This window comes from Falco rusticolus, chromosome 2 (genome assembly GCF_015220075.1).
Source record: "Falco rusticolus isolate bFalRus1 chromosome 2, bFalRus1.pri, whole genome shotgun sequence".
In the NCBI taxonomy this organism is placed as follows: domain Eukaryota; kingdom Metazoa; phylum Chordata; class Aves; order Falconiformes; family Falconidae; genus Falco; species Falco rusticolus.
Genome location: NC_051188.1, coordinates 100,402,314 through 100,429,809, shown reverse-complemented (window position 1 = coordinate 100,429,809; position 27,496 = coordinate 100,402,314). Strand labels below are relative to the sequence as shown.

General features: G+C 39.2%; 1 protein-coding gene and 1 long non-coding RNA gene across 4 annotated transcripts in view; one reads left to right on the top strand and one right to left on the bottom strand.

Moving 5' to 3' along the window:
* Positions 1–23,773, bottom strand: part of SCAF4 (SR-related CTD associated factor 4) — a 48,248-nt gene extending 24,475 nt beyond the window's left edge. The window contains exons 1-12 of one of the 3 annotated variants that reach the window (XM_037377635.1): positions 23,461–23,773; positions 11,827–11,910; positions 11,205–11,249; positions 10,192–10,353; positions 7,822–7,957; positions 5,252–5,391; positions 4,532–4,708; positions 4,061–4,161; positions 3,516–3,563; positions 2,252–2,360; positions 1,730–1,897; positions 384–457 (exon numbers count right to left, since the gene is read on the bottom strand). In XM_037377635.1, the coding sequence (XP_037233532.1) occupies positions 384–457; positions 1,730–1,897; positions 2,252–2,360; positions 3,516–3,563; positions 4,061–4,161; positions 4,532–4,708; positions 5,252–5,391; positions 7,822–7,957; positions 10,192–10,353; positions 11,205–11,249; positions 11,827–11,910; positions 23,461–23,490 (1,274 nt within the window). In that variant the 5' untranslated portion in view covers positions 23,491–23,773. Of the gene's footprint in view, positions 1–371; positions 458–1,729; positions 1,898–2,251; positions 2,361–3,515; positions 3,564–4,060; positions 4,162–4,531; positions 4,709–5,251; positions 5,392–7,821; positions 7,958–10,191; positions 10,354–11,204; positions 11,250–11,826; positions 11,911–23,460 lie in introns of all 3 variants that reach the window. The other 2 variants (XM_037377634.1, XM_037377636.1) reach the window with 2 other exon arrangements.
* Positions 23,774–23,927: 154 nt separating this feature from the next.
* LOC119143837 lies at positions 23,928–26,994 on the top strand. Its single transcript, XR_005102843.1, has 2 exons — positions 23,928–25,929; positions 26,714–26,994. It is a non-coding gene; the product is annotated as an uncharacterized LOC119143837 (long non-coding RNA).
* Positions 26,995–27,496: the final 502 nt, after the last annotated feature.

Here is a 27,496-nt window from a genome sequence, read left to right as displayed (position 1 = left end):
TGGGTACGCAGAAGAAATGACCTCAAAGGAAGCATGCTGAGCAGGGCGCGCAAGAAGTCAACTCAAAACACAAGTAAGAGGACTGTGTCCTAAGGCACTGAAAACGAGCTCCACCACTAGCTCAGTGAGTTAGCACACCTCTCAGCTACTCACTGTCATCTCAGTTAGAAGTTACCACCCCCGCAGTAAATTTAGCAGCGCAGCAACAGATTCTCTGAGTTCCAGACAATCAGCATAACTCTCCTCAGCAATGATTCAGAATTAGTAAAGCATTTTCAAGTCTTTAGACATGACACATTTAAGTTCCCTATTTTAAAATCCAATACTTGATATAATACATATCCTCACTAGAAGAACTTTCACCAGTTTACCTTGATGCAGACCTAGATCTTGACTTTCTGTTGTCAGAAATGTGTCGTTTTCCCTCTTGAATAGGTGGCTGTTCCACTTCCATATCCTAAAATATTAAGTCGACTAGTTTAATGGGCGAGTAGCACATTTTATTTCATTTTATGCCTAAATTATGTAACAGCACTGTTTATATTGAATATTCACATATATGAAATTAAAATGTAACGCAACTCTCCTCTGAAGCTTCACCACTACTTTAGGGTGACTAACAGGGAGACAGTCCAGTATTAAATGAACTTAATACAACTACTACAAAAACATAATAAAACTGTTAGGCAAAATTCTCATTTTCAATTTGGAAATTACTGTTTTTGACATTCTAGTCAATTTCAGCACCACATATATCTGTACAGAATATTAATATATTCCCTTAAAGTCTGTCAGTGGATCTTGCTCTGTCATCAAATCACAGGCAAGTAAGGTCTGCTAGAAAACGTTTCTCCAAGATGTTACAGGAAACTACTCTAAGCCATATATATATAAGCACATTACAATACCGCATCAGTTGTCAAATTTATTGTAAGTCATCAAAACAATACAAAATGCAAGAACCTGCTTAAAATAAACCAACCCAAAGTTCAACAGAGCTCTTCCTTCCTACCCTAAATCCTCTATAGCTTCCCAATCCAGAACACACTGTGCCCTGCCTAAACTTTACATTGCCTTCACGATGCGACCATGTAAAGACACTAGGGTACCAACTCTACTTCTCTTTCTTGGAAAGAAAGAGGCAAATATATTCAACTTTTTATATATATACACACACAGAGGTCAACAGACTTGCTCTTTGATTTTCTCTTAATACCAGCTAGTTACTGAACCAATATCCTCCAAAATCCTTGGAACAAAAGAGAGCTGTTTACATAGACTTGGATTTTTTAAAAATGTTTACAGACTTCTGAGTGCATTTCTACTATATTGGCAATCTACTAGGCTGTTAAAATAGACTTTTCCAGATAGCTTCTCTCCAGAATGAGATTGCATTGTTAGATTCCATGGAACAAAATATACCTCAAGCATGATGGGGACAGGAAAGGGAGGATGAGGGAAAGTGAGAAGTGGAAGGACAAAATTCAATTTAAAGTAATTCACAAAAGTAGGTGTAAAGTATACATATACTGGTTTTGCTAGACTTCTGAAACACCAGACTTGCCGCATAGCACTGCGGCTATCCAGCTTTCTCTCACATGAGCTACTTTCACTGCCATCTCTGTCCACGCTTATCATGAAACCTCCTCCCCTGAACAAACTTTACACATCTGAGAAAGACATGTACTAGAGTACTTTAGTTAGTTTGTTTACTGCAAGGGGTCCTCACCTGCTGATGTGGTTTTTGCATGTGTGATTCACTCTGTACTGGAAAAGGAGACTGAAAGGTTTGCTGCACAGGTGCTGTTGGTGGAATCACAGGTTGAGCCATGGGTGGAAACTGCGGGGTAGGCAGGAGACCAAAACCTGGCATTTGTCCATTAGGAGGAAGTGGAACCTTTAGAAAAGAAAAACCACAAAAACTTCCAATTAGGTAAGAAAGTTACATTAGCTTTCCCAGTTTGTTAAAGTAAAACTGTATCTCTGCTCTGAAGTCATAATAAAAGACCAGAAGCACGAGAAGATTGAGAAAGATGAAGCAGGTCAAGTGTTTAAGTGTATAAAATAAAAATCTTGTTCTTCAAAGCTTGATGAGAACAGAACAAAAATATGATTGTTGGGAAAGTTTGAGTGCTAAGCCATACTCACTCTTCACCAATAGGAATACTACTTCCTTACTTCTGCACCAAAGAAAACAACAAAAGAGAAAACGTAACACAACAGAGGGTTCAAGGGAAAACCCTGAAGTTACCTGATGACGCATGGGATCCTGTTGTATTCCCATCATTCGCTGCTGAAAAGGATCCATGTTTGGGAGTTGAGGAAATACTGGCTGTTGCATACCTTCTCCTGGAAATCCACTAAAACAAGTAATAGTTTGGTGAGACAAGTCAGTATACACACAGATTTTTTTCTGCCTTTATTTTACATATTTCTATGTACATTTCCACATTCTTGCTTCAAATTTAGACAGAAAAGTTATCTTTATGATGATCCCATTTCCTCTCTAAAAAGTGAAAACACAGGAGAAAAAGTGGCTACCTTATCTTTACTCCACTGTAAGATTAGTCTCTTAACATTTAAAGAAATGTTACATCAAGGTTTAAGCCTCCCTTCTCCCTTTACTTATATGATCTTGCTAAAGACCTTGGTCTATGGAAATTTGTCATGAAGGTTGTCTGCCTCAGGTTGACTTTTTTTCTTTCCAGTTCCTCTTTTGGAAGCAAAAGTAGAAAGCCTTTTCCTCATGGCAAATAAACCGGCCATACTTTTGCTGGAAAAAAACTCTGGTTTGGGAAGAATTTAGGGCAGAGAAGAAAGGGATATGTATATCACACAAGGATTACAATAATGCCATTCACTTCCTGATTCAACACACAGAATGGACAGTGCTCAGGGAATTAATGAGGTCTGTGCAGTTAACAGAACCTGTTTACAGGATGCAGTTTGTGTAAGAAACTGAGCAGGATTTCAGGAAGATAAAGGAATTTCATAGTGATGTGAAACAGAACTTTGTAGTATTTTAAGACACAGGTGCCATACAATTCTTAGATGATTCCGGATAGACGGATTTTTCAAACAGTGGATTACTGATTTTGTGTGGCCAAAATGAGACTACTGGAATACAGTCTTCAGAGGCAACTTATACAACTGTAAGGTGGTAATAACAACAGAAGTTTTGAAGTGTTGCCCACAGAAGATAAACATGCTGAAAAGCCTAGTCCAGTGATCTCTGGCTGGGCATAGACAAGCAACGATGACGTTTGACCTACCTCATCCTTCTGTATGCCAGAATTTGATCTGTATTATATGGAAAATACTACCAATTCACTTAAAAGACATTTTAATTAACTAATATTTGTGGAACATTACAGTGCTCAAGGTCATAAACACAGTAAGAAAGCTAATGACAAAGTTAGTGACTCGGTTTTTGAGAGCAGTGTTTGGATGGCATATACAGAAAGTAAGACATGGGGCCACATACTGAAGCAGGGAAAAAAGAAATATTGACTAACCCAGGTATTGAGCACCATCCAGCCTGTGCACTGAATGAGAGAGAAGTCCTGTGGAAAAAACTAGTATGTGATCATGTAATTTAAGACTTTATAATAACGCATATCAAAAGGGAAATAGGAGTCTGAGTTTGTTTGCGTGGGTATTTAATGTTTGAGAAAGTAAAGCTGCAAAGCCAAATTTAATTTTTTAAATAGTTAAAACTACCACTATGTTCGGAATAGCATCTTTTACCCAGCCAGCAAAGCAATCCAGCCGATTACTAACAATGCCCTGACATGCTCAGTTGTGCAATAAAAGTATGGAACTCATCTTGAAGCCAGAACTGAGTTTTTCTCTACAGAACACATTCCTCAATCAACGATACATGTCAAACCTACACCAGATCACCGAAGTAAAAAAAACAAAAAAACCCCAAACACCAGAAGTTGTTAACATTTTCTATTAACAGCTAAGCACTGAAATATCTTGGAATTTTAGTCAGCTTTCTAACCTAAGTATTTTTTACAACAAAGATTTGTTAATTTTATTTTGACACAAAACTTACAAAGCTGGCTGAGAAACTGAAGGAGAAGGAGCTGAATCTTCTTTCTTTGAATCTTCTACTGCTTCTGGTTCATCATCATAGTCAAATCGATCTAGCAGTTTCTGAAAGAAATTAACGTTGAACCAAATATTTTTTCTGTGTCTTATATAATTGGCAGACAAAATTTCCTTATTATTGGAATCCTACTATGTATCTAACAGCTCTGGAATTAAAAGACAAGGCTAGAATGAGGGGTGGAGGAAACATCTATATTCTAATACAGAAATAGAAACTTTCCAAAACCAGTTTTATTCAGCTTCAGAAAATGCAAAGGCTGTAAAAACAGGAAGTCAACCTCCAAATGGACCAAGAAAACCAGAATTCGCATCATTTTTCTCCTAACAAATGGAGGATAGACATTGAGGTATGCATCAAACAGTCTTCTGCTGAACTAAAAAAGTTAAACACAAAAGAAAACAAATTAAGACTTACTTTGTCAAATGATGTTTTTTGCTCAGGAAGTGGAAAAGCAGCTTTTTGTTCTGGTGGCTGTGCTGCTGTAGTTTTCAACTGAGCAGTAATAGCTTGAACCTGAGCCATCACAGTGTTATCTATGACCGGTGACTGGGGTTTTTGAGGCTGTTGAAAAGTCTGAAGAATTTGCTGAAGCTACAAAAAATATATAGTTTTAAGTATATATTCTTGTAGAAACACATAGTACTGAAGGAGGTGTAGGATATAAATTATACATCAAACCAGATTATGGCACAGGATAATCACCACCAACAACCTGACTGAACTATGGAGAACTTTCATCAAGACCAGATTTCACTTTTTACATACTTCAGTGGCAAAAATTCAGTAGATTCCAAGATTTCAGTATTCAGGCTTTTCGACACTGCAAATGTTTAAGTGAACCAAACAATAAAACTCAACGTTTTGTTTGATACATCCTGCCTGTTCTTGAAACTTTGTCACTGCATCAATTCAGAACTAATTATTTAGAAATAACTAACTGACTTTTCCTCAAATACCATAATTACTGGATAGAAGAGTCACAGATCATTCAAATGCTGACTTTAACAAGTTTTCCACCGAAGACCTTAGGGAGGCTTTTTGTTTTGCTTCAAATCAAGGATATTACTTCCATCATTTTTCCTCCCTCATTTAATGTAACTGATCTTAGAAGGGAACCAAATAGAAACAGGTTACCTGCTGTCCTTGCGTTGTTTGAAACAACTGAGCTACGGCTGCAAAGGCATCAGAACTGGGCAACTGTGGCACAGTAGGTACTGAGTTAGCAGTAACTTGAGGGGGCTCCGAAGGAACCTTTGCTGGAGGGGGAGGCGAACCTAGAGCGTTTCATAAGAATTGAAAAGGTGCTGTGTTACTGCAAAACATACATCTTAGTCTTCATTGCATACATCTACCTCTTCAAAACAAGTGTCTCTCTGCAACACCCTATTTAACCCAAAAAGTCCTATCTAAACTACCCCAATTGCAAATTCCATTCCTTTTGCCTTTAACTGCTCCATTCACTGCTTTCATCTGTGCATTATATACACTAAGAAAGAAAACAAAACAAAACAAAAAAGGCCTATCTGAAAGCCAGTCCAGCAGGGTATTTTAGATCACAACTCAATGTTTATAACTTTTCTAAAATTGTACAATTAAGAGAAAAACTATTACTCAAACAGTGATAAGAAACGCGTATCAATACACTTATAAGTTAGTTCCAGTTACAAAGTTCTGGACTCATTCCTTTGGATGAATATTTCAAATCAATCATCTAATGGTTCATTTTAAGAGCAACTGAGAAACTCAGTTTCTGCTTTCAGTAACTGAACTTTTTTGCTGATATGTGCGGTAATAATTGAAGGTTTTTAAAAATTATTTCACAGGCAACCCTTTTTCTTTGATAAGGTTTGTTCACATGCCACTTTTCCATAGGCACAAGCCAAACCTGCATCTGACAGATAAATCCTCCTACAACAAAAATAATTTTTATTAATTCTTCCAGGAAAAGACTCCCATTTCCGCTGAGCTTTACTAAAACTGAGACTCCACTTTAAGACATGCTATTAGCTTCATCTACACTTACAGTTTTCCTATTCTCTTTGCCTTAGATTACAATGCTATTCTTTTAATAAACATCTTGCCAGTACAAAGTGAATTAGCATTAATACCATCAGTTCCTACATGCTGTGAGCAAGTAACTATTCTTTAGCAAATATATTTTAATGGACTACTGTAAAACTGTACAAGGAGAGACAGTAAAAAACCCCAGATATTTTTTAGTTTGATAGGCTACGCAAATGTTTGCCTTACAACATCAACTTCTTTAAAGTCATTCATCTGTTTGCAGTTTAAATAACTGCAGTGTTGACATGCAGCAAGAAGACAAACATGGTGAATATTATTTTCCCAGAAGTCAGATGCTACATAAAAACACTGCAAAAAAAATACGTGATTGTTTTTAAATATAAATTAACTCCCAAATTATTTCCTGTATATATTCAGAAGGATATTTACTTGCTTAAGGGAGAAAATTTGCATTTCTCTCTCTCTGTCTTTTTGGCTAAACAGACTTTGTAGCATTATGAGCTAAACAGATTCTAGTTCACATAATGCATTAATGTATTTATTATTATTCATTAGCATATTTATTTCAGGGCCAAATTATCCCCTCCAGTGCATCTGAATAATCTCGCTGAAATCAGTAATTCTGTACATGAAATTCTATGCAGAAGGCAGCCAACCTGTTAGCTACTAGTGATGAGACAGAGATGGAAAAACCGCATTATAATGAAATGGTATAGCCACCAGTCTGCACCCAAGCTCAGATGCTAAGACCTTTCTTCCCCTTGTCCTGCCACGGTTATAAAACACATCAATAAGATATGCTTTGAAACACCACTGGGGATGATTTGATTCATGCAACTGTGCATCGTTATTTTTTTGTCACCACACCTCCCTCACTCGATTACATTTTTTGCCAGTCCTGCTCTAACATAAGGAGGTTACCAAAGCTGAGCCTGACTATACTGAGTGCAAACTAAAAAAGAAGACCCTTCAGAGAAAACCAAAATTGTGGTATGTATATTCTCATCCACAATTCAGTAATCTCACTACCAGCTTTTTATGTGGCATAAAATAGGTCAGTGAAGATTTTGTGGGCAGGCCATCATTACTTCACTCTTTAGGTCAGTGGTTTTCAACCAGAAGCCCGTGTAAAAGCCTACTGCCAGGCATAATTTCACTGTTTAAGAACTTTGATTTGGAACACCAACTAAAATATTTTGGGACTGCACAGTGAAAAAGACTGACAGCTGTTTCTTCCAGGTACTAAGCTGATTCAAAGAAGCATGAAGCTCTAAAACATGTAAGATCATGTTTTATTTATTCAGACTCTAACAATCAAAAAAAAATACATCAGAATTATAAAATTGAGAAGCAACAGAAAAATATTTCAGACCAAAAGAAAAAAAGAAAACAATTTTTTTTAAGAGGGGACCTTGAATTCATCTGTAAGTGAAGTGTGCACATATGCATACACAATATAAATTTCAGGTATTTTCCAAATAAGTGTTCACATTCTGGTAATTTCTGAAGTACAGTATCAACATTTATTTAGAATTAATTCAGCTGCTCCACAGAACAGTGACAACAAAGTTGAGTTTATTAATATGCTACTGTTGCAACTGATAGTAGGCACTTCAATGTGAAGGCAAACAAGCTATCATCACTTGCCCTTTTAAAAGATGTTATAATGTCATTCATACCTTCATTATTAGTAGCATTTTCTGTCATTGGTGCAGTGGCACTAGTTCCTGCTGCCATATCCAGAAGAGGCTGAATTATTTCAATTTTAAATACTCCGTTTTTTTGCCAAAGGTTCAGGACACGGACTATTTTACTCTGTTGAAACAAAAGGAAGCATCAATGCTAAATATAGCTCTCCTAATTCACAGACGCCAAATTTATCTTCTCTATGTTGAGAGGAAAGGTTTGAACAGTATAGGAATTCAACATAATAAGGCATACCTACTTAACAACTCCTGCCTTGTCACATAGGTCAGCAAGACCTTTTATGTGGCAAAGACAAAAACTGCCAACTTATTTTACTGTCTGTTTTAATAGAAAGCAACTAGGCTTGATATACAACAGAGGAAGTCACATCAGCCCCACCATTTCTTTATGACGGACGGTCATAAAGGGATAAAACAAACAACAAATGTGACAAGAGACAGAGAGAATCAACATGAGCTGGAAAACCCTAATGAAGAAAGGGGCAATAGACCATAAAACACCAGAACAAAGCTTTAAAGTTGAGATAGAAGACTGACTGCTTGAATTTTTTTCTACTAACCCAACAATTCTATGTTGACACCAGAAAACCCAACTCTATCATTATTCAAATGATCAGGAAAGCAAGTGAAAAACACTGCAGAATGATTAAATTAGAACCTCTGACTGTCAGCTGTTATTTTAAGCTGGTTTCTTTTTTTAACATTAAGAACAATGAAGCTTTCAGGAACAAGCTGGAAATTAGTCTTTCCTTCTTTAGGCCAGTATTAAACAATACTATCTAACTACATGTGCTGCTTCAGTTGAAGCATGCAAGCTGGTGGAAGTCAGAATACATGTTATATTGACATACCTGTCCTTTTTATATACTTAGCCATCTGACTCACAAACACATACATTTTAAGTACTTTTTACTTCTACTGTAGCTGCTAAGAATGAATCGATTCTGTTACTTCTTGTTTCAACAATAAAATGCCTTACTGTGACTCAGTTAAATACACCCATGCAAATCCACCTATACTTTTGTAAACTAAATGATTGAAGAATTTCACAAAATGTTTTCTACAATACGATTAATTAGAAAGCAATCTGAAATGCTATTTTTAAGTAAGATTTTGGTCTGAAAAACAGTGAACTTTACAACAGCAGCATTTTTTGGCTTTGGGTACTCAATCTCTCAAAAATACTTGAAAATAATATGAAGGCCAAAAAATGAGTAAATTTAGTAGTCTTGTTTTTAGTCACACATTAAAATTACAGAAAGGGCTGTTAAAAAAAAAGTAGTATCATTTTCCTTGGGTATCAGCCATAATTGTTGTGTATCTGCAGATCAGGTTTTTTGTTTAGGTACTGGAAATTTATTAAAGCAAGCGTGTTATAAACAGTACTATTCCCCTAGTGGAAAGCATCTGAATTATTTTAGCAGTGAAGTCTCCAGTAGTTCCATACAAAAGACAGATAGTCTAATTCATTTAGATGAACAAAATGGTAACCACAAAGACAGAAAGAACGTACTGCTGTATCTCACCAGGATATCGACCCAGAAGCTCCAGAATATCAAACTCAAGGTCTAAAGATCTGAATGTTCCACATTAGGAAACTACAGCACATTAAAGCCTTTCAAAAGCTTAGAAATTTAGAGGGAAAGTCAGTTAGAAAAAGACTGGTTTGCCCTTACAGTACTACTATTAAGAAAAAGAGTGAGTAGGCAATTTTTGGAAACCAACTAGCAACTTCTAGAACACACTTATCTTGGGAATCTTTTGAAATTGTTCTGACAAGGCATGAAAACCATCTTCTGTTAGTAGAAACCTGAACTATCATGAATTTGGGACACTTTCCGAGCCTCCGTTCTATCAGCAAGTACAGCAAAACTAAGAAAAACTGAGGCCTTAAATCAGTCTTGAAAATGGAGAGCAGCAATGAAATTCTGAAATATGGGATTTATAAAGATTGGAGAAACCAACTTGATGATTTTCACAGAAAATATTTGAGAGCAGAATCTTCACACCAGAGCTTCTCCTATAAAACTTCATTTTTGTGGGAAACGCCACCTTCCATAGTTAAGTTAGACTGAAGGAGCCTCAAGGACAGTTCTGGCATAGTGTTAAAGTGTCTCGCACAGGCAAAAAAAACCCTGATGAAATTAGGCAAAACAAATACTTTAACTAGAACTTTCATTTGATTATCACCTTCAATAATCCTGCTCAGCATGTTTTAACCATTTCATATATTAACATTCACTACCATGGGCATAGAGAATCACCATATTAGCTTCCATGTAAGTGGAAACACCAAGACAGCACTGTTATCAATTCACAACACTTGAGAAATCATAGTTGTACCTTGTCTTCAGATGGACAGAGATACAAATACTGGAATGTGGCAGTAATATTTTTAGAGAATCTTGGCCCAAAAACATCTTTGTCTGTTCCAAACTGGTGACGAGACTGACGAACAATAGAGTCAATAACATACAATCCAGGGACTTTATATTCCGGTTTGCACTGAAAACATACAAATAATTTTCCGTTATGCAGTGATACTAACAAGATAACATGCATTCACCTTAGATATATACCTGGGTAGAAAAAAACCAATTTGTTTTATGTGGAATTCTCTTAGTGCTTTACTTTTGTTTTGTTTATAGAAATGGAAAAGAAAGAAGAAAAACATGCTTTCACATTTGGGACAAGGTAAATATACTTAGATAGCTTGAAACAGTCTTTATCTTCTCAATCACTGCTTTTAAAGTACCTTTAGCCTGACAACATGCAAGTGCAACAGGTCTACTACATTACAGTAGAGATGTTGTAACTCTGCAATCAACCTACCTCACACTCAACGCACCAAACTACTTCCACCAACTCTACTCTCCAAAATTTAATGCAAAGTCCTTCTCTTCAGAAGTCTCTGAATGAAAGACATTACTCTTTCTGTTCACTCAGAGGAACCTGCTTTAGGCAGCATGATATGGTTTTAGCGAGTATTACATTCTAGCCTGTTGTTCTACATGCCTAGGCAAGCATGAAAACTGTCTGAAAATATGTATTATCTTAGTCAGTGAAAACTAATTTGAAGTTCAGTACTTTTAGTTTCCTCCTCAGTTGCTGGGTAAAGGAGAAAGGGGTAATGTCACTTTTTTTTCCCCTCCCCTTCCTAATGGATAATGTAATACCCTCATAACTAAAATGAGATTATACAGACAAAGAGAAACCAAAACATATAAATTCCTAACAAAACAGAACTTTGTCCCTCAATCCCTATATACAGAAGCCTTTCTAGTTATTTACTAGCATTATTGGTAATATCTAGAAACAGATGCAGACAGTATCTTTATCAGTAGATAGTTTTTTACCTTTTTGATGAACTTCTCTACAATCTGGACAACATGCTTGTAGAGCTGGAAAATAAATACATGTATTAATTAATCATTACTCAACAGTGGCACATCATTTTAACTCTTTGTGCTTACTACCATTTAGGAAAGAGTCACATTCTAAAAAGAAGTATGTTATCAAGCTAAGTTAATCAAACACAGAGAAAGATTTCATGGGGGGAACAGATAAGCCATCCTTTCTATCAGGAGTGTGTCAATGTGTAAAAGACATACTACATCTAGAGTATTAATGAGAGCTTTCTGGATTTACTCTCTAAGGAAGTCTGTTATGTTTTAATATGCTAAGGTACAGTTGCATCCTGCAACATTTAAAATTTTATTACACAGAAATCACAACACCCTAGTGGGTGTAGCATTAAAAAGCAATGATTCAAAAAAATCAAGCTGTCATTATACAACTAGTCTAAAACCAAGACGTGATATTCACCACCCACTGGTTTCTAGATAACATTCTTCACACCACCTAGAATTAAACATCCATGAAGCTAAGACTGGGAAATCCAGAGATGCATTTACTTAGAACTAAAATAATAAAACATTGCTACTGTTACAGTTTCATGTTTGTTCCTTTGTACTTTACCTTAATAGCTTTAATGGCAGCTTTTGTGATAAGAATCATTTTTGCTCGGGAAATAGGAGGTTTCATCTCCATCAGTGAAAAGAGCTAAACAGGGAAAACAAATATTAAAAATGTATTCTGAAGTGTAAGCAGTTAACCAAAAAGACAACATTTCAGACAACCAATTGATTACTGACATTGCATACGATGTATTGCCACAATGCTGGCAGGTCCTTGAGACTAACAGGCAGACCTTTCTAGGCAATGTTCAAATCTATCTTTCTTATGAACTAACCCATACTCACTGATGTACAAAATTTACATAAGGCTGCTCTCAAAGTTTTATTTGGTTCTAAAAATCAGTACCTGCTAACCCATGGTTACAGGCACTGCTAACTTATGGTATGGGAACTTGATATTTTGCAAAAACAATATAAAACAGAAATAACTGCAGCTTGATTTAAATTAGTGTGTGTATCTGCTTACCAAACAGAAATATTAGGATGGTCCTACAGATGGCTAGACTGACACAATCCTATAATCTTAAAATAATGTGCATAAAAGTATGACAACTTTCATGCATCAAGATGATCAAATCAATACAAAGGTTTGAAATTACCTTGCTATATATAGGCACAGCAAAGGTCTTTATTGGAGATGCTCCTCATTTCATTTGCTATGAGGATACCACATTATTATCAAAATAACTGCACTAACTGTTTTGGAGAATCCTCTGCACTATTCTCCATATTAATGTCACTCAGTGGAAAAGTGAAGTCCCCAAAGACAAAGTTTTTAGAAGTTACCAGTCTTTACAGATGGTAGTTTGAAGCATTCTGTGACTCTGACTTACAGAATAATTCTGATCTCATTTCTATAAACATAGCACAGACACACTATTTCAAAGAGTTTTAATCATACCAGAAGTTAAGAGTGCTATTAAGACCATTAAGCACAAAAAGGGATTCTGCAGTACTAGATTTCATTATTTTATTTTTTTTTTTAAAGTCTGAATTCACAGAAAGTATATTCTATCTTCAAAACATGTAGGATACAGGTAGGATGTTCAGCTCTTCAAATCTGGAAGTGTGACACTACGCAAAAAAAAAAAAAAAAACCCAACCCCAAACTTCATTTTCACAAATAGCATCATCACCATGACTTACATCTTATGTGAGGAAATTTATTACAAACCACTTTCAAAAAGTCTAGAACCTAGGCATTTAGAAAAGACGCCACTCTGTCTTCCAGTATTGACCCCTAACTCTGAAAAGTGTTAGTTTCACATTTCAGAAACTGAGATAAACTAAAATGTGCACACAGAACTGTCAGAGCTGATGAAAAATCCACAAAGAGCTGAACACAGAAAGTTGAGGGAAGAGGGATAAGTCTTCCTCAGGACCCCAGCACCACCTGAACAGCTGTGACATTCTTACGGTATTTTGCCTTCTGTAGAGGATTTTAAGAAAATGGGGAAATAAGGGATTTGGGGAAGTTTGTTTTTAAATAACAGCCCTACAGTCTGGCACTCATAAGCATGCATGATTATCTTCATGAACAGAACACACCAAAATGCAATGCGCATTTCACCACTTCCAGACCACTCTGCCTACTCTAGATCTACAGCACATTCTATATACTCCATAAGCTGCTGTTGTAATTCCACATCATAACATAACCAGTTGCAAAAACTACCGTATGCTACACTAGATTTTTACGGTATACTGTGCACACTTCTGTTCTACTAGTCACTAGACCTGGAAGCATAATCCACACTGGTTTGTCAGGATCATTCTCTCTTCTACAATCTTCCTTCCCATCTTCCAAGCAGAAAGAGAAGCCAGGACACCCCAGAACTACCTTTTAATTCTTCCTTCTATATCACAGCTAATGGTGAGGTGCTCTCCTTCATTACTTATTACTGTCTATTCTTCCAATAAACTTTATTTCTTATTTAAGCTGTGGCTTACTAAAGGTAGAATCATTATATTGTCATGATTTGTACAACGCAAAAAAGCATAGAGATCTTCAACATTTCCTTCATACACATCATCATTTTTACCCTTGGAATATTCCCCACAAATCATAGAAAAATGGGTTTGCATTACATAATTTGATTTTCCTCTCTTCACAATTACATAAAAAATAGAGCCTTTGAATACTAGCAAAAAATGTAATAAATTTGTCACAAAGCAAAATAGGACAATAAAATTATCTTAATTTGACAGTGCAATGGAAAGTTAGATGTAATTTAAAAATTTATATATATATATTTTGTTGTTAATTTAAAGCTCCAAGATACTTGTGAAGTGACCAACTTAGATTTATCCACTGTCTCAGTTAAGGAAAAAAACAATGCATAAGATAAAAAAAAAATTGGTCAGATATTTAAAGGCACGTAAAGTGATAACAAGACTTTCAGCAATACAAAATGGAAAGCCTTACACTAATAAAACACAAAGCGCAGGCATGAAGGTATTTACTTTCTTGATTCATTTCTTGTTCTAGATTTGAAAGAAGAAAAATCGTCCTTCCGAGACAGTGGTAACCTTTTTCAACACCAACATCAAGTCAAGACCATTGACTTTCCATTGCTAATATCCATAAAAGGCAAGTTCTAGTGCCAGAATATTTGATTTTTAAAGTCATCCAAGCTGCAAGACATACTTCAGGTAACATCCCTGCTTGCTGAGAAATCACAGTATGGACAAATAAAAACTGTCACGATAAAAGACAGAAGGAGAGGGGTGCCTGTGAGTTGACTTGTTTTCTTTGAAACAGCTTAATTTCAATTTCGAATTACATTCCTTTAGAATAAGTGCAAAAACTCTTGATGAATAAAGTCATTGCTATTATTAAAACTCAGGAAAATCTGTTTTAAGAGGTAATGAAAGACACACAAAAAATAAAATTCCAAAACCCAACACCCACAAACAAACCACCAGGAAGCTTAACAAATGAGGCACAGAAGGAATAAAGGAGCCAACAACAGTAAGACAAGCACTCCATATCCTTTCCTTTACACACCAAGAAGCAACTGGTCCTCCAGAAAAAGCAGCCAGTCCCACGTTATCAAGAACAAAGAACACAGCATGAATGCAGCACTTCAGCATTTATATTTCAGGAACACAACTGGAGAGAACCAGGTGGAAGAGCTCATAGCAGGACAGAAGATGACAATGAACAAGTGGCAGCAAAAAATAAAAAGAAGTGCCTTGAAAGGTATCCCAGGCATGACGTTGCAACAGGGGAGAAAGGGGGGAAAAAATACAAGGAGAAACTGCCAGAGGGCAGGGAAAAGGGAAATCAGCTAGATGCACTGAAGTAGCCAGGGAGGATGCAATAAAGAATATGCTAGGTTAGAGAAGTCATTAAATTAATGAACATGAAAGGTTGAAACTTGGGCTAATAGAGCAGGAATAAACAAGAGCTTTGGAACAACAGGACTGAGCAGATCACTGTAAATTGTTCCTTTGCTGTTACAGACAGCACTCTGGGCAACAGTGACAAAAACATAGTAAAAGCAATGAGGTCAGTACACATAGGTATTTCCAGTTCAGGATGAACTACATCTGCAACATGCATCAAATCAAGTACCAAATATTTTTATACATGAAAGTATATTCACACACACACGTACGTATGTATATATATGTGTGCGTATATATATGTATTCTGTCCTCTCTTCACACACACCCCCATCACTATCTCTTGGAATAGCGCATCAAAGCCTTGTTGCCTTTTTAAATTTTCTTATGATTTTAGATTACCAAATGACTATTTTAAAGCCGATTTTTAATTAATTTTCAGTATCATAGTTACATGTGTCCAAACCATGTTTTAAAGATGGGTAAATCTAAAATTTAACAACCTTACTAGCTCCTCATGGATTTTAACTGTTAGAAGGGGAAACTGTTCAGTAAGACACCATGTACTTTATATTTGCATATGTAATATAATACGTTCAATCAGACTTGGGTCTTCTTTCATACCCATTTCCCAAACCAACATATAAAAAAACCAAACGCCAAACCTACTTTCAGAGGACCATCCTTCCAGTAATACATCTAATTCCCCCAAAGGCCACCATGATCAGCTCAAGAAACAACCTAGACAAAAATTTACACTTTATTTTGAAAAATAAAAGAAATGTGATGAATGTAACAAAGGCAATGATAATTTGCAGCTTGAGAGTGTTTCCAGTGTACTGCCTCACAACAGGAGCCAGTCCCTGGAATGCTCTGCCCTGTAAAACTTGACCTGATAGAAATGACTTGCTGTTTTTACTGACCATAACTTGGTGTTGGAGGAAAAAAAACTCATCACAAACCAGCCCCTGGTTGTTTCTTAGCTTCCTTTCCCATACAGTAACACCACTGCCTGAAGAAAAAAGCAGGAATTTAGCTCTGCCTCAACTTCTACTACCTGCTGCCCCAAATCCACTCATTTGGCAATGAAAACCACCCAGGGTATCCTGTTCACATAGGGCAAGAGACACCAGGGGAAAAGAAACGAAGTGAAACTAATAATAATTAATCCAAGGACTATTCAGGACTTTATTCAGTTTTGATAATTTCAGTAGTTTTAAGAATTCTTCTGCTGTCTGCATGGACTCTTTTACACACAAGGAAAAACTAATGCAGAAAAACTTGTAGAACGACACAGCCACAAAACATCATCAAAATCATTAAGGCAAAAGGCCGTAAGAAAAACTTTCCTATTTCAGTTATAATAGTCTCGCCTGTTGAAAGTAGTATAAAAAAAACCCCGTTGTTTTACACAAGCCCTAGCTTAGGATACCATTTCAATTAAAAATTTCCAAACATTTCTGGAACCTCCCTCCCTCCCTGTATTTGAAAATCTGTGCACTGTAGCTGCACATGTTCTGACAAGGAATCATTTCTTTGTTGCTTTGTATCAACCCATGTACTACAAAAAAGTGGTGGTATTAAAAAGCCTATTAAACGCAAGACAATACAAAATACTGATTCAAGACTATTTCTGTGTACTTTCCACAACAGTACAGATGTACAGGACAAAGTATCTACAAAGCCAAGAATCTCAAAGGCAGAAAATTCACATGCTCAATTTCAGGCTAATAAATGCAATTAAATAACAAAGATGAGCCACTCATTAAACCACAGCAGATAGCAAAAGGGAGACTAACCATATTGCCTTGCCATTTGAAGAGCATGCTAGTAACCACCCCCAAATTAAAATTCGATATGAAGTACAGAAGTACTATAGAAAACATGTGGCAGGAGTGAACCACGACAGCCTTCCAACTCAAACTTTAGAACCTGCTCCAGTTCACAAGCCCAGAGTGAGGTGTACTAAGAGAGGTGGGAAATGGGAGAAGGAACAGGATGACAGCCTTTAGTTTTCAGTCTTTGAAGCAGCAAATTATTAATTTCTGTCATCCTACAATTAATGCCCTTTCAGGGTCTATTTTAAACAGAAACCTACAACTATGGGTTTCTGAAGCAAAGGGGAGAACCACTTTTCAAATTTACCCACAGCCTTACCTCAGAATCCTAAAAAGAAAGCATGTCTGGGCACTGCATGTCTTCAGAACAAGAGCAAGCTGAAATGCAGGAATACTATCAGCTTCACTTCATGACTGAATTCATTACAAGAAAAGCAAAACCAGACAGTGATGTGTGCATGCCAGCAGAGAAGAAACAAGAGTGCCAAGGGAAAAACTAAGACACATGGTCAGAGAAAAAGGCAGATCATACACTTTCCAAACCTGAAACTACTAAGAAAAAAGTGACAGTGTCATCCAGTGAGACTTATCCCATTGGCACAGAAGGAAAAAGACCAGGCTGATATCCTTTGGGTGTCTCAAGCCTGGTGTATGACCTTAAGTCTATTCATCTGTTTTAAGCATGAGATAACATAGTAAGAAGTTAAAAATACCTTTCGAGACTTGAACTGACATCCCTGGCTTTGCTCGCTTGCTTAAGTTCCTCTGCCATAAAAAAGCTTCTATTTACAAATAAAGAGCTACAACTCCATTTTATATACTTACTAAATAAAAGCCACAGAAAAGAAGCAGCACAGATAGAAGCATGATCTACTGAAAGAAACACAGTGTTTAGTGATTAGCGGATATTGAGCACTCAAGTCACTGTTAACAATACTCTCGTACAATTTTTCCTTTCTCCAGTTTTCACAGAGCAGTCTAACATGCCCTCAACAATTTCAAGTCTTAGGTGTCCAAGAACATTCCCCTAAGCAGGCTCTGTATACACATATGACACGGTCAGTACTCTGTACATTCATTATTTTTTTGTAATGTATTTTATTTATGCATTTAGAAATCACCCTACAAGTCACTTAGAGGCAATTAATTGCAGCTATTTGTTCATGTGCCTACAGAAAAAAAAGGATGATGGAAGGCATACTAACAAGCACAGATACCATACTATTTTGTTATCAAAACACCACTGCTATTAATGCATGATCAGATCTTTAAAAGGTAGATGTTTTAAATAATACACGCAGGTCCAAAGATTTGTCAGCTACATACATTTTCCTTCCCCTATATAATTCATTGGTTCCTTTCCCCTTCAGGTCCCCACTCCTCCTTGAGCTACTAAGAAAAGGAAAAAGATAATGATGTCTGCTAAACTTCTGTTAAGCTATGTCTCAGAGGATCAGTGTAAGTTTTAAATGCTTGACCATCACCTCTCCAGCATATCAAGTATTAGGTGCTGCAGAAGGTAAAAGATCACCACAGAATTCACGGCCATCAGGCTACATTCTTCGGAAAATAAAGTGAGATTTAAACTAGACCAGATATGAACCCCAGGCAATGAAGCTAAATAGTACTTCATCAGCTAAGCTACTTCTGTGGCCTAGAAAGACCATTCACAAATTCTGAATCACTGGGATGGGAAGAAACATCTTTACAAAAGACACTCATGAAAATAACATCATAAAAGTACACAGAACAGAATTTTATTTTCTACACAAATATTTTTGAAATTTAACTGCCTCTTAGGATCAGTGCTGTGCTCAGAAGTCCAGCATGTCTCCTGGAAAGCTGTTCATCGCATTTCTTCTCTTACCATGAATTCTCTACTAGAATGCCACAGCTTTCAGTATTCCTGGAAACAGTTCAGTCCAGTAGCAAGACACAGCTCTTTCATCACAGCGAAGAAGACCCTTCAATTACCATGATACAGTCATAAAAGCAACAAAGCAATTTCCATCCCAAAAGAGCTGCACACTACTTCAGACATCATTTTGGTCTGGGTCTCACAGTTTAGGAAAGGGACTGAACTCACTCTAAAACTCTAGCAGCACTCCCCTATCTTTCTCTCCCTCTACCCCATCCAAATAGCACTTGAACTGCTGCTTAAGCACTCTCCGAGGACATCTGGGAGGCAGCACTAACTTAGAAATACAGCCTTTTGCACCTACTGGAAAACAGGAATATTTTTAGGCAGCTACAACAGGTAGCAGTTTTCACTGTTTTCTTAAAGAGACAAAGGGTGCCAAAATTCACAAAAGACTACGTTAATCTTTCCTCCAACCACAGATACTGGTAGTCAGGTCCTTGCTGCTTTGCCATACAAGAGAGGGAATCAAACTGGGATTCATGAGTTCCAGTAACCACTCAAGAGCCACTGTGAAGGATATCCTGCTAAACTCTATTTATAGAACCTGGAGAGGGCAGGGGAAGAACAGGGAGCAACAGATTGTAGTAGAACATGCAAACTGGAGTCTTACCATCAGCATAAGATAGCTATACTAGACCAAAATGCAACTGCTCAGTTCACTGAATATGGATAAATAGTAAAGAAGAAAACTGCAGTTCTAACTTTAAATAAACAGCCCACAAAATATCTACCCTGTTTGTGATCTAGGCATGCTCAAGTGGGATATCAATTGTTTCAGTGGTACAGATTAACTATTACCAACGTGAGACACACAATTAGGTGAATATACTGCATTACTCAATACAAATATATGATTACAAAATAGGAAATTTGACTTTATTCTACTTCCAGCAGCAAGACCGTGAATAAATCTCTCTTTCTAACTTTTATAACCAGTAAACTATCCCTCAACTTCTTCAGATTACAGAAAACACATATCCCCTAAACTAAAATATGAAAAGGATTAAAACCTTTATAAACCATGGTTTTGGAGTTTGGAGGGTTTTTTTAGGAAAATGTTTACTTGTTTTCTTAAAAGGTAACAAGGTTTTGCACCATTACCAGGCTCTCTTTTGTGATTTACTTACACTTTACTATTAATTTAACACAACATATACACCTAACAGTACATGAATTCTAACTCATTCTTCCAGGATACAGTTTGAACTAATTTCCTCAGGGAAAATATACTATACTACATAACTGTCAAATTCCAATTATTTGGTTGGTAATATCTGCTTAGAGTTTGCTGCTTTATTTTTATCCAGCTGTACATGTTTGGTCAACACAAAAAATGTGCTTGCTCCTGTAGGAAAATGAGACTTTTTAAGAGGTACACTTACTGGTAAACTTGCATTCAAATATAGGTACAAAGAACAGGACTACAGCAATGGGCAACACAATCAAACACGATCAAATTACGCAAGCCGTGTAAGTTACCACCCATTGCCAGAGCCAAACTAATTGACTCTTAAGTGTTCTCTCCCAGCTTGCCACAATTACTAAGTGTAATGCTAGCTCAAACCTCTCGAAGTTTTACCTCACAATTCACATGGGCAGCTAGGACCATATACTTATCACAATTAGCTGACAGGCAGAAACTTGTTATTTCACTGCAACATAATCATACATACTGTCAGAAGCCTATAACCCAAAGGGCAGAAACTGAACTTCCAAGCAGAATTGGAACCTAAGTCACACAAAACTACTAATGGTTTCTACTGGAGGGGATGAACAGATTCAACCAAAACAAAACAGTTCAAATTGCATAAATCAAAGTGTTGCCGACGTTCTTCTTCTCAGACAAGAGCTTGGGGAGGAAGAGAAGACAGATACTAACCTAATAGCTTAGAAAATGCCTAATTTACAGCCATGATTGGAACTCGGACCTCCCACCACGCAAGAAATTGCTGTAATCACCAAACCCACCCTAAAAAATCCCAAACCATCCCATCACTTGAAGCAGCACATGCAGACTGGCAAAAAGCTGACAGCTGCCACCTCCACATAAGAGACGGTAAAGCCAGAAGCACATCACCTCTAACATCCATGGGAAGTCCAGCACAAAACTTGTGCCTACTGCAGATTAATTTGCTATTGTAAAACCACAATTCTCTGTCTACAGTGGTATTGTACAGCCAGCAAGTTCAGGAATTCTTGGCCTACAGTATATTCTGTAGATGCCCCAGTCTTCACTGTTGAAGCTATTCCACTCTCAATAAAATAATCACATATTCACTGAACAGAGACTGGTACTTCTGTAGTCCTCACAACGTCTACACATTGTAAGACGTCTTCCAGACAAAATGAGTTCTCACACACTCACTAGCGTGCGCTATTCCCACCATTCTGTGAGGAACGTTGAGAGCTTTTGTAAAACAGTTCTTTCACTTTCTCTGCTTTCACTGAGCCCAGAAATGGAACAATATCTGACTGTAAATCTTACCCTCCTCACACTTTATTTCAGTATGTATTGGTTTGCATGCACAGCTTCAGGCAACACATGCTGGAAAGCTAAGAGAACAGTTTAAGATCTGGACTTTATGTTCTTAGCTAGTATCATAAACACATCTTCTGAGAACAGGACAGTAATTACACAAACCTTGAATCTATTAACATGCTAGCTTTACACATAGGTAGTCATTTGCAACCAGTCATACATACAAATGATTGCAGAATGGGCATTTTAGCAAGTATAGTTTTTCTTCCCCATAACTGATGTCCAAATAAAATCCAGTGGTTTACCACCTCTCAGCTGCCAGCCATCAGAATTTCACTCAGTATTTCTGATTGTATTGAAGAAAAGTAACATACTTCTACTACATCTGAGATGAAAATACATGAAATAAAACATGCCCACTTCTAAAACAGGGATTAGTCACAGAATACCATGAAACACTGCTTTGACTCTAAAATCATATATACTTTCACCACCGGAACAGCAGCAGAAGTGGGTTTTATTGTTTGAGAAAAAACACTAAGTTTTATCAGGTAGCACCATGTTGAAATGAATGACATGAACGTAATCACCTGCTAAAACTTCTGTTTATATTTGGTCAGGTAAAAATATTTCTGTCCTCTGTTTACATGAAAATTGACAATCCCGCACGCGTGCAATTCTATTTTAATGCATTTGGCAAGATTGCCTTGTACCCTTCCATACCACAGCACAATACACACACAGCACGGGTGTACTGGAAACAGCACAATACACCAATAACATGGGCAAATAAAGAATAAAACCATTAACAGGAGGCATATGCTATCTACTTTTCGCTTTGTACTTATATAATTTTGTTAAGGATGAGCCGATTTTTCGGTTGTGCATGTGTATATGACAAGCAGTTGCAGAGAGTGAACTTTACACAGCATGACTTCATCACATGAGAGTAGCCTGCCATTTTTCCTGTTTCTGTTCAGCAAGCACGCACAGCAACCTAACCTTCAAAACGCATTAAACATTCTGGAATAGGTTCTGCCTTAGCTTTAACTGATTATCTGCAAGGTGAATACGCACATTCTGTAGTCCGTACAAGACCTGCAAAAGTCAAACTGTCAAACTGAGGCGGAAACGTCACCTAATCTAAGAATCCTTTTAAGTTACGTGTCAAACACTTTATAAAGTAGAGGTTAGATATTTTGTGATATACTATGAAAAAACCAATCGCAATCCATTTTGTTTCCAATTCCGATTAGCTGACTAAGGAATAATGATAATAAAAAAATTATCAAAAGAGGACAGGGAGCTCCCATGCACCATGAAAGGAAGCTGAAAGCCTTACGCTTTCCCATCTACCTCCCGTGTCCCCAGTGCTGGGGTCGATCCCTTAGTCCCGTCCCCACGCGTGGTTTCCACACAAGAGCCAAGTCCCCTCGCAATTTCCCCTCCCGGTATTCCACCTCCAGCCTATCCTACGTGCTGCCCGTTCACATGGCAGCTCTCTCGCCAAACCGCTGCGAGGAAATATGAAAGTGCCTCGCGCCCTGAAACGCGGCTTCCCCCGCCTTAACGACCCGCACGCAACGGGAACGCCTTGCGACGGGGTCCCCGGCTGGGGCGCTCTTCAGCGGGGCGAGAAGGAAATCGGGGGGGAGGGAGCACACCGGGAGGGCCCGCGGGTCCCTCAGCGCTGCCTCTGCCCCCCGGCCCGTGCGGGAAGCCGGGCTGCGGCGTCGCCCGGGGAACGCTCCCGGCCGCCGCACCCGCCGCGGCGGGCCTGACCCCGCTGGCCTCCATTTTACTCAAGAGACCCGATCTCCTCCCCCGCCCGCCACTGGGGCCGGCGGGAGGCCCCGGCCCGAGCCAGGCCGAGCGCTGCCCGGGCCCTCCCCGGCGCAGGCCGCTGGCGGCGCAGCACCGGGCCCGCGCGGCCCGCAGCCGGAAGCCGAGCGCGGGGTGGGGGGGAGCGATGGCGGCCACCGTGACCCCCCCGGCCCCGCCGCGGCCCCCCGGCCCGCGCTCCCCTCCCCCGCGCTCCCCGGCTCCCACCTCCTGGTTGAAGGCGTTCACGGCCTCCATGTTGGCGGCGGCGGCGGCTGATGCGGGCGGGCGGGCGGACGCCCGCGCGGGGGAGGGGAGGGGGAGGAGGGGCAGCTCGGTCTCGCTCAGGGGCTGCGCGCGGGCATGGCCGTTCGGCGGCGGCGGGGCTCGCGCTCTCCCCTCTCCCTCGCGCTCTCGGTGCGGCGTCTCGCTGGCAGGGCCCCGGCACAGACCGTCTCTCCCAGCGGGATGGCGGAGCCCACGCCGCGCACAGCACCCTGGGATCGTGCAGGCCTCCCGGCCCCGCGCCACCCACAGGAGGGGGGGAGGGGGGAGGGGGAGGAGAGGGAGGAAGCGCGCGCGGCGCGGCGCGGCGCGTCCACCACGTGACCCGGGGCCGGGTTACTGCCCGGGCCCCGCCATGTCAGCGCCGGCCCCGCCCCCGGGGAGGGGAAATGGCGGGGTGAGGCCCGCGGCGCCCTGTCGCCTGGCGCCCGGTAGCCGCCGCGGTTGTTGCGTGTCTGCGGTCGTTGCTTGGGCTGGGGGCCTGAGCCCGGAGGCTGCGGGGCTCGTCCCCTTGGGCCAGGCCGCAGCTTCTGTGGCGTTGTTGGGGGCCGGGCCTGGCTCGGCTCCCTGAGGCGGTCGCTGCGGGGCGGGCTGCGTGTCTGGGCGGAGGAGCTGAGAGGGGAGCTGGGGTGAAAGCAGTGCCAGCTTCCATCTTCACACTTAAAAAATACTGGTTTTTCTACCCCCCCGTAGTCGAGTCTCACAGGTGGCACAGAGCACATGCTAAACACCGTTCTGGATAGAGCCAAGGACCGGTACTGGAGTGTGTTGAGTACCTAGCATGACTACAGTGGAAAAAACTGTGCTGCTTGCTTATATTTATAAAACAGAGCAAAACTGAAAGGCTGCTCTCTGTGTCAAGTGTTTTGCACTGATAAAGGTGATAGTTTAATAGATGACTGCATTTGTGCTAACACATGGAGTTAATGTTCATGAGGAAACTGCAGGTATGCTGCAAAGTGTAGTTTCAAGGGCACTGGCTGGCTATTGGCATCTATTTAAAGAGCACGTTTGTCAAGTACTACCGTAATGTGTTGGTATCGTGTCAAATCATAGCGAGTTGCAGTCTGCAGAGTGTTGGATGATACGGTATGTTCAAAATGTCTTTGTTTAATGTACAATTTCATTGTTTAACTGTAGCCCTGTACACCAGCAAGGGGAGTAAGCTGGAAAGAGGAGGCTCAGAATGTTACGGAAATCTCAGAAAGTGTGTTTGGCTTTCTTTTGTGTTATACTACTAAACTGTGTCTGCTGTTGGAGTTGTTAATCAAATACAGATTACTCTCAGGAGTCTCCTCTGTCATCAATATGTGACTGTCCAGCAATTAGCCCTCTTTGCAGTTCAAAAAGATGTGCTTTCAGAGAAAGCTGACAGTAACAAGAACTTGTTCTACTCATTGTGAAATGTGTAAGTAGGAGTTTGTGTACAGTTACACAGCTGATATTCAGAGAAGTTTTTAAAATAAATGGGTTGTAGTGATAAATGGAAAGCTCTTACAAATGTCATCAGTATCTATAGGTTGATCTTTTATCAGAAAAAAAGTATTTGAACTTTAATAGTTCTTTTTTTAAAGAAAGCTGCTGAGCTAAGGAGCGGAGGAGCAAAGGTAATACTGCCCATCTAGTGTTGGTGTCATAGCTTTTTGTGACTTTTTTTTTTTTTCCATCTTCAACATGGTAAACTATTTCATATGTAGCTTCTACTACTGTTTTTGTTCACGTCACTCTCCAAAAATTCACAAAAGGTAGCTTGCTCTGCCACCTGAAAAATAACGAACAGCAAAAGCCAAACTGGAATATGTGGTGAGATGTTGAAAAAATGCAAATTATTTCTGTCCAGTTCTTGCATCAATTAAAAAGCATTCTGAGAACTAAGAATGGTTTCTTTGAAGGTTCTTGGCTTAGGGAGAGAGAGTGAGTGAGAATGGATTTCCTGCATTGGTGATCAATTTTCAGGTTTGAAATCTAGATGTTAAGTGGTGACAGCTGTTTCTATAATGTTGTGTACCTGACACTATATTCCTTTCAGCGTATACTTTATAATACAAATGCAGGTCTCAGCATGCTATTAGTAGCTTATACAGAGTAACAGAAAAACAAAATCTTCTCAGGACAGGAAAGGCTGCCAGTGGTTCTGGAAATTCACGTTAAATTTGGGACTTCTTTTGCCTATTAAAACTTTTTAAGGTTTATATATTATATATTTGCCTTTCATGGGGTGTTCACCACAGGTTCTAGAGGTGATTCCTCTAAGAACCAAGTGTTACATGCTTTCCGTTTTCCTCATTGCTATTTATGTATTGGATATTGTTTTATTATGAATCTTCTTTTTTAATTGCTTTTGTAGCATGTTTGTAATCAGACTTTGTGCATAATTGGATTTTATGTAACCTGCAGTGGGAAAAAAGTAACGTAGGTGTACCCCAGTGTGTTTCAGAATTGTCTAGTACAAGCGCTGGTAGCTGCTGTGCCTTGGCACTTGATGGGCTTGCTGTGTGAGTGGTTGTGATTTAAAGAACCAGTCACCAATATTCGAGTGAGCGGAGGTTATCTTTATTCGGCAGCGCTGGGTGCATGGGGGGGTTGCTCCACCAAAGTCATGCACACCCGAAGTGACGAACTCTCTCATATTCATACAATAAAACAACAAATACTCAATTAACGCCTATACATATTCACTACCTAAACCTGCCTACTCTCACTTCCTATGTTAATTAGCTTATCAGTCCTTTGCACTTGCACAAATTCTTCCAAGAATTGTGGGCAAGGGTCTCCTGGACAGCATGTGGGCAGTGGTCTTTGGGAGGAAGGCCATAGGTCTTCCTCATGGTATACTTCTCACCCTTTGCCTGGAATGTGATGGTCTTGCAAGTTTGCAGTGTTCTTATCTGTCTGAGCTACTTTATGCCCTTGTCAACTATCTGTTTCTTATTCTTGTTTCTTTTAGTCGCTCCCTCCAGATAACTTATAAACAGGTCCCTTGTTAGAGAAAGAGAAACAGACCCCTTCTTTCATTAGTTATTAGTATAGAAGAGTGCAATCTCCTCCTCGCAATTTGTCCTGAGTAGTGGAACTCATGGAGTAACAAAGCGAAGTGCGAGAGACCACTATATAAGCAAAGGAAAAATGTTAATTTCCAGCAAAGTTACCATGTGACCTGTTATTCGTTTCTGTTCATTTTTGTCACCTCGTGAAGAAAAATACTAAGGACCAGGCAGGGGCTATCATGGAGGGAACTGAAGAAGTTACCACCCCGACATTATTCAGGACTGTGCTGGATTCACGAGTGAAGAAGTCTGTTTTTTGCATTACATGAGACTTTGCTGGATTGTTATTCCGTTATCCAATTTCTAGTTCATGTTTGTTAATAAATTGTTATTTGTTGTTTACTGGCTGTTGAGTAGTTCATCAAATTTATTGGGTGCCTAACACACGGTTTTCAAATTAATCAAAAGGGTTGGGTAACCTATAAAAAAACCCTTAAAACAATACTTACAGCAAAAATCAAATATTATAGTTTCTTAACACATTCCTTTTTGACATGCATCACTATCATGACTAGACTATAAGGATTTTGCATGCGCCATCTTTCCAGATTTTTCCAATACATTCAGTGGGGTTTAAAATTGCGCATGCGCATGTTCAAAGGTATACAGGGATCATTCGTGTGGTAAAAGATGGCTGCTGAGTGTCCAGATGAAGTCCCGGACCCATTTCCCAAGCTTACCACTCCGGTAAGTCTGTTAAGGGTAACATTTATGGCACTATGGTCAAACGACAGGTCCCTGCTTTCAATGTAATGTTTTCTCACCACCAGACCGCCGTGTCACCTGCCAGGGAAGAAGGGTCTAGAATGCACATTTCCCCCTCTGAACATTCTGTAAGGTGAGTGTTCTCAAAACATTTAACCTATATAGTTCATTATAAAGGGGATCAAAACCTTTTTTTTTTTTTTTCCCCCCCCCCCTGTGTTGTTTAG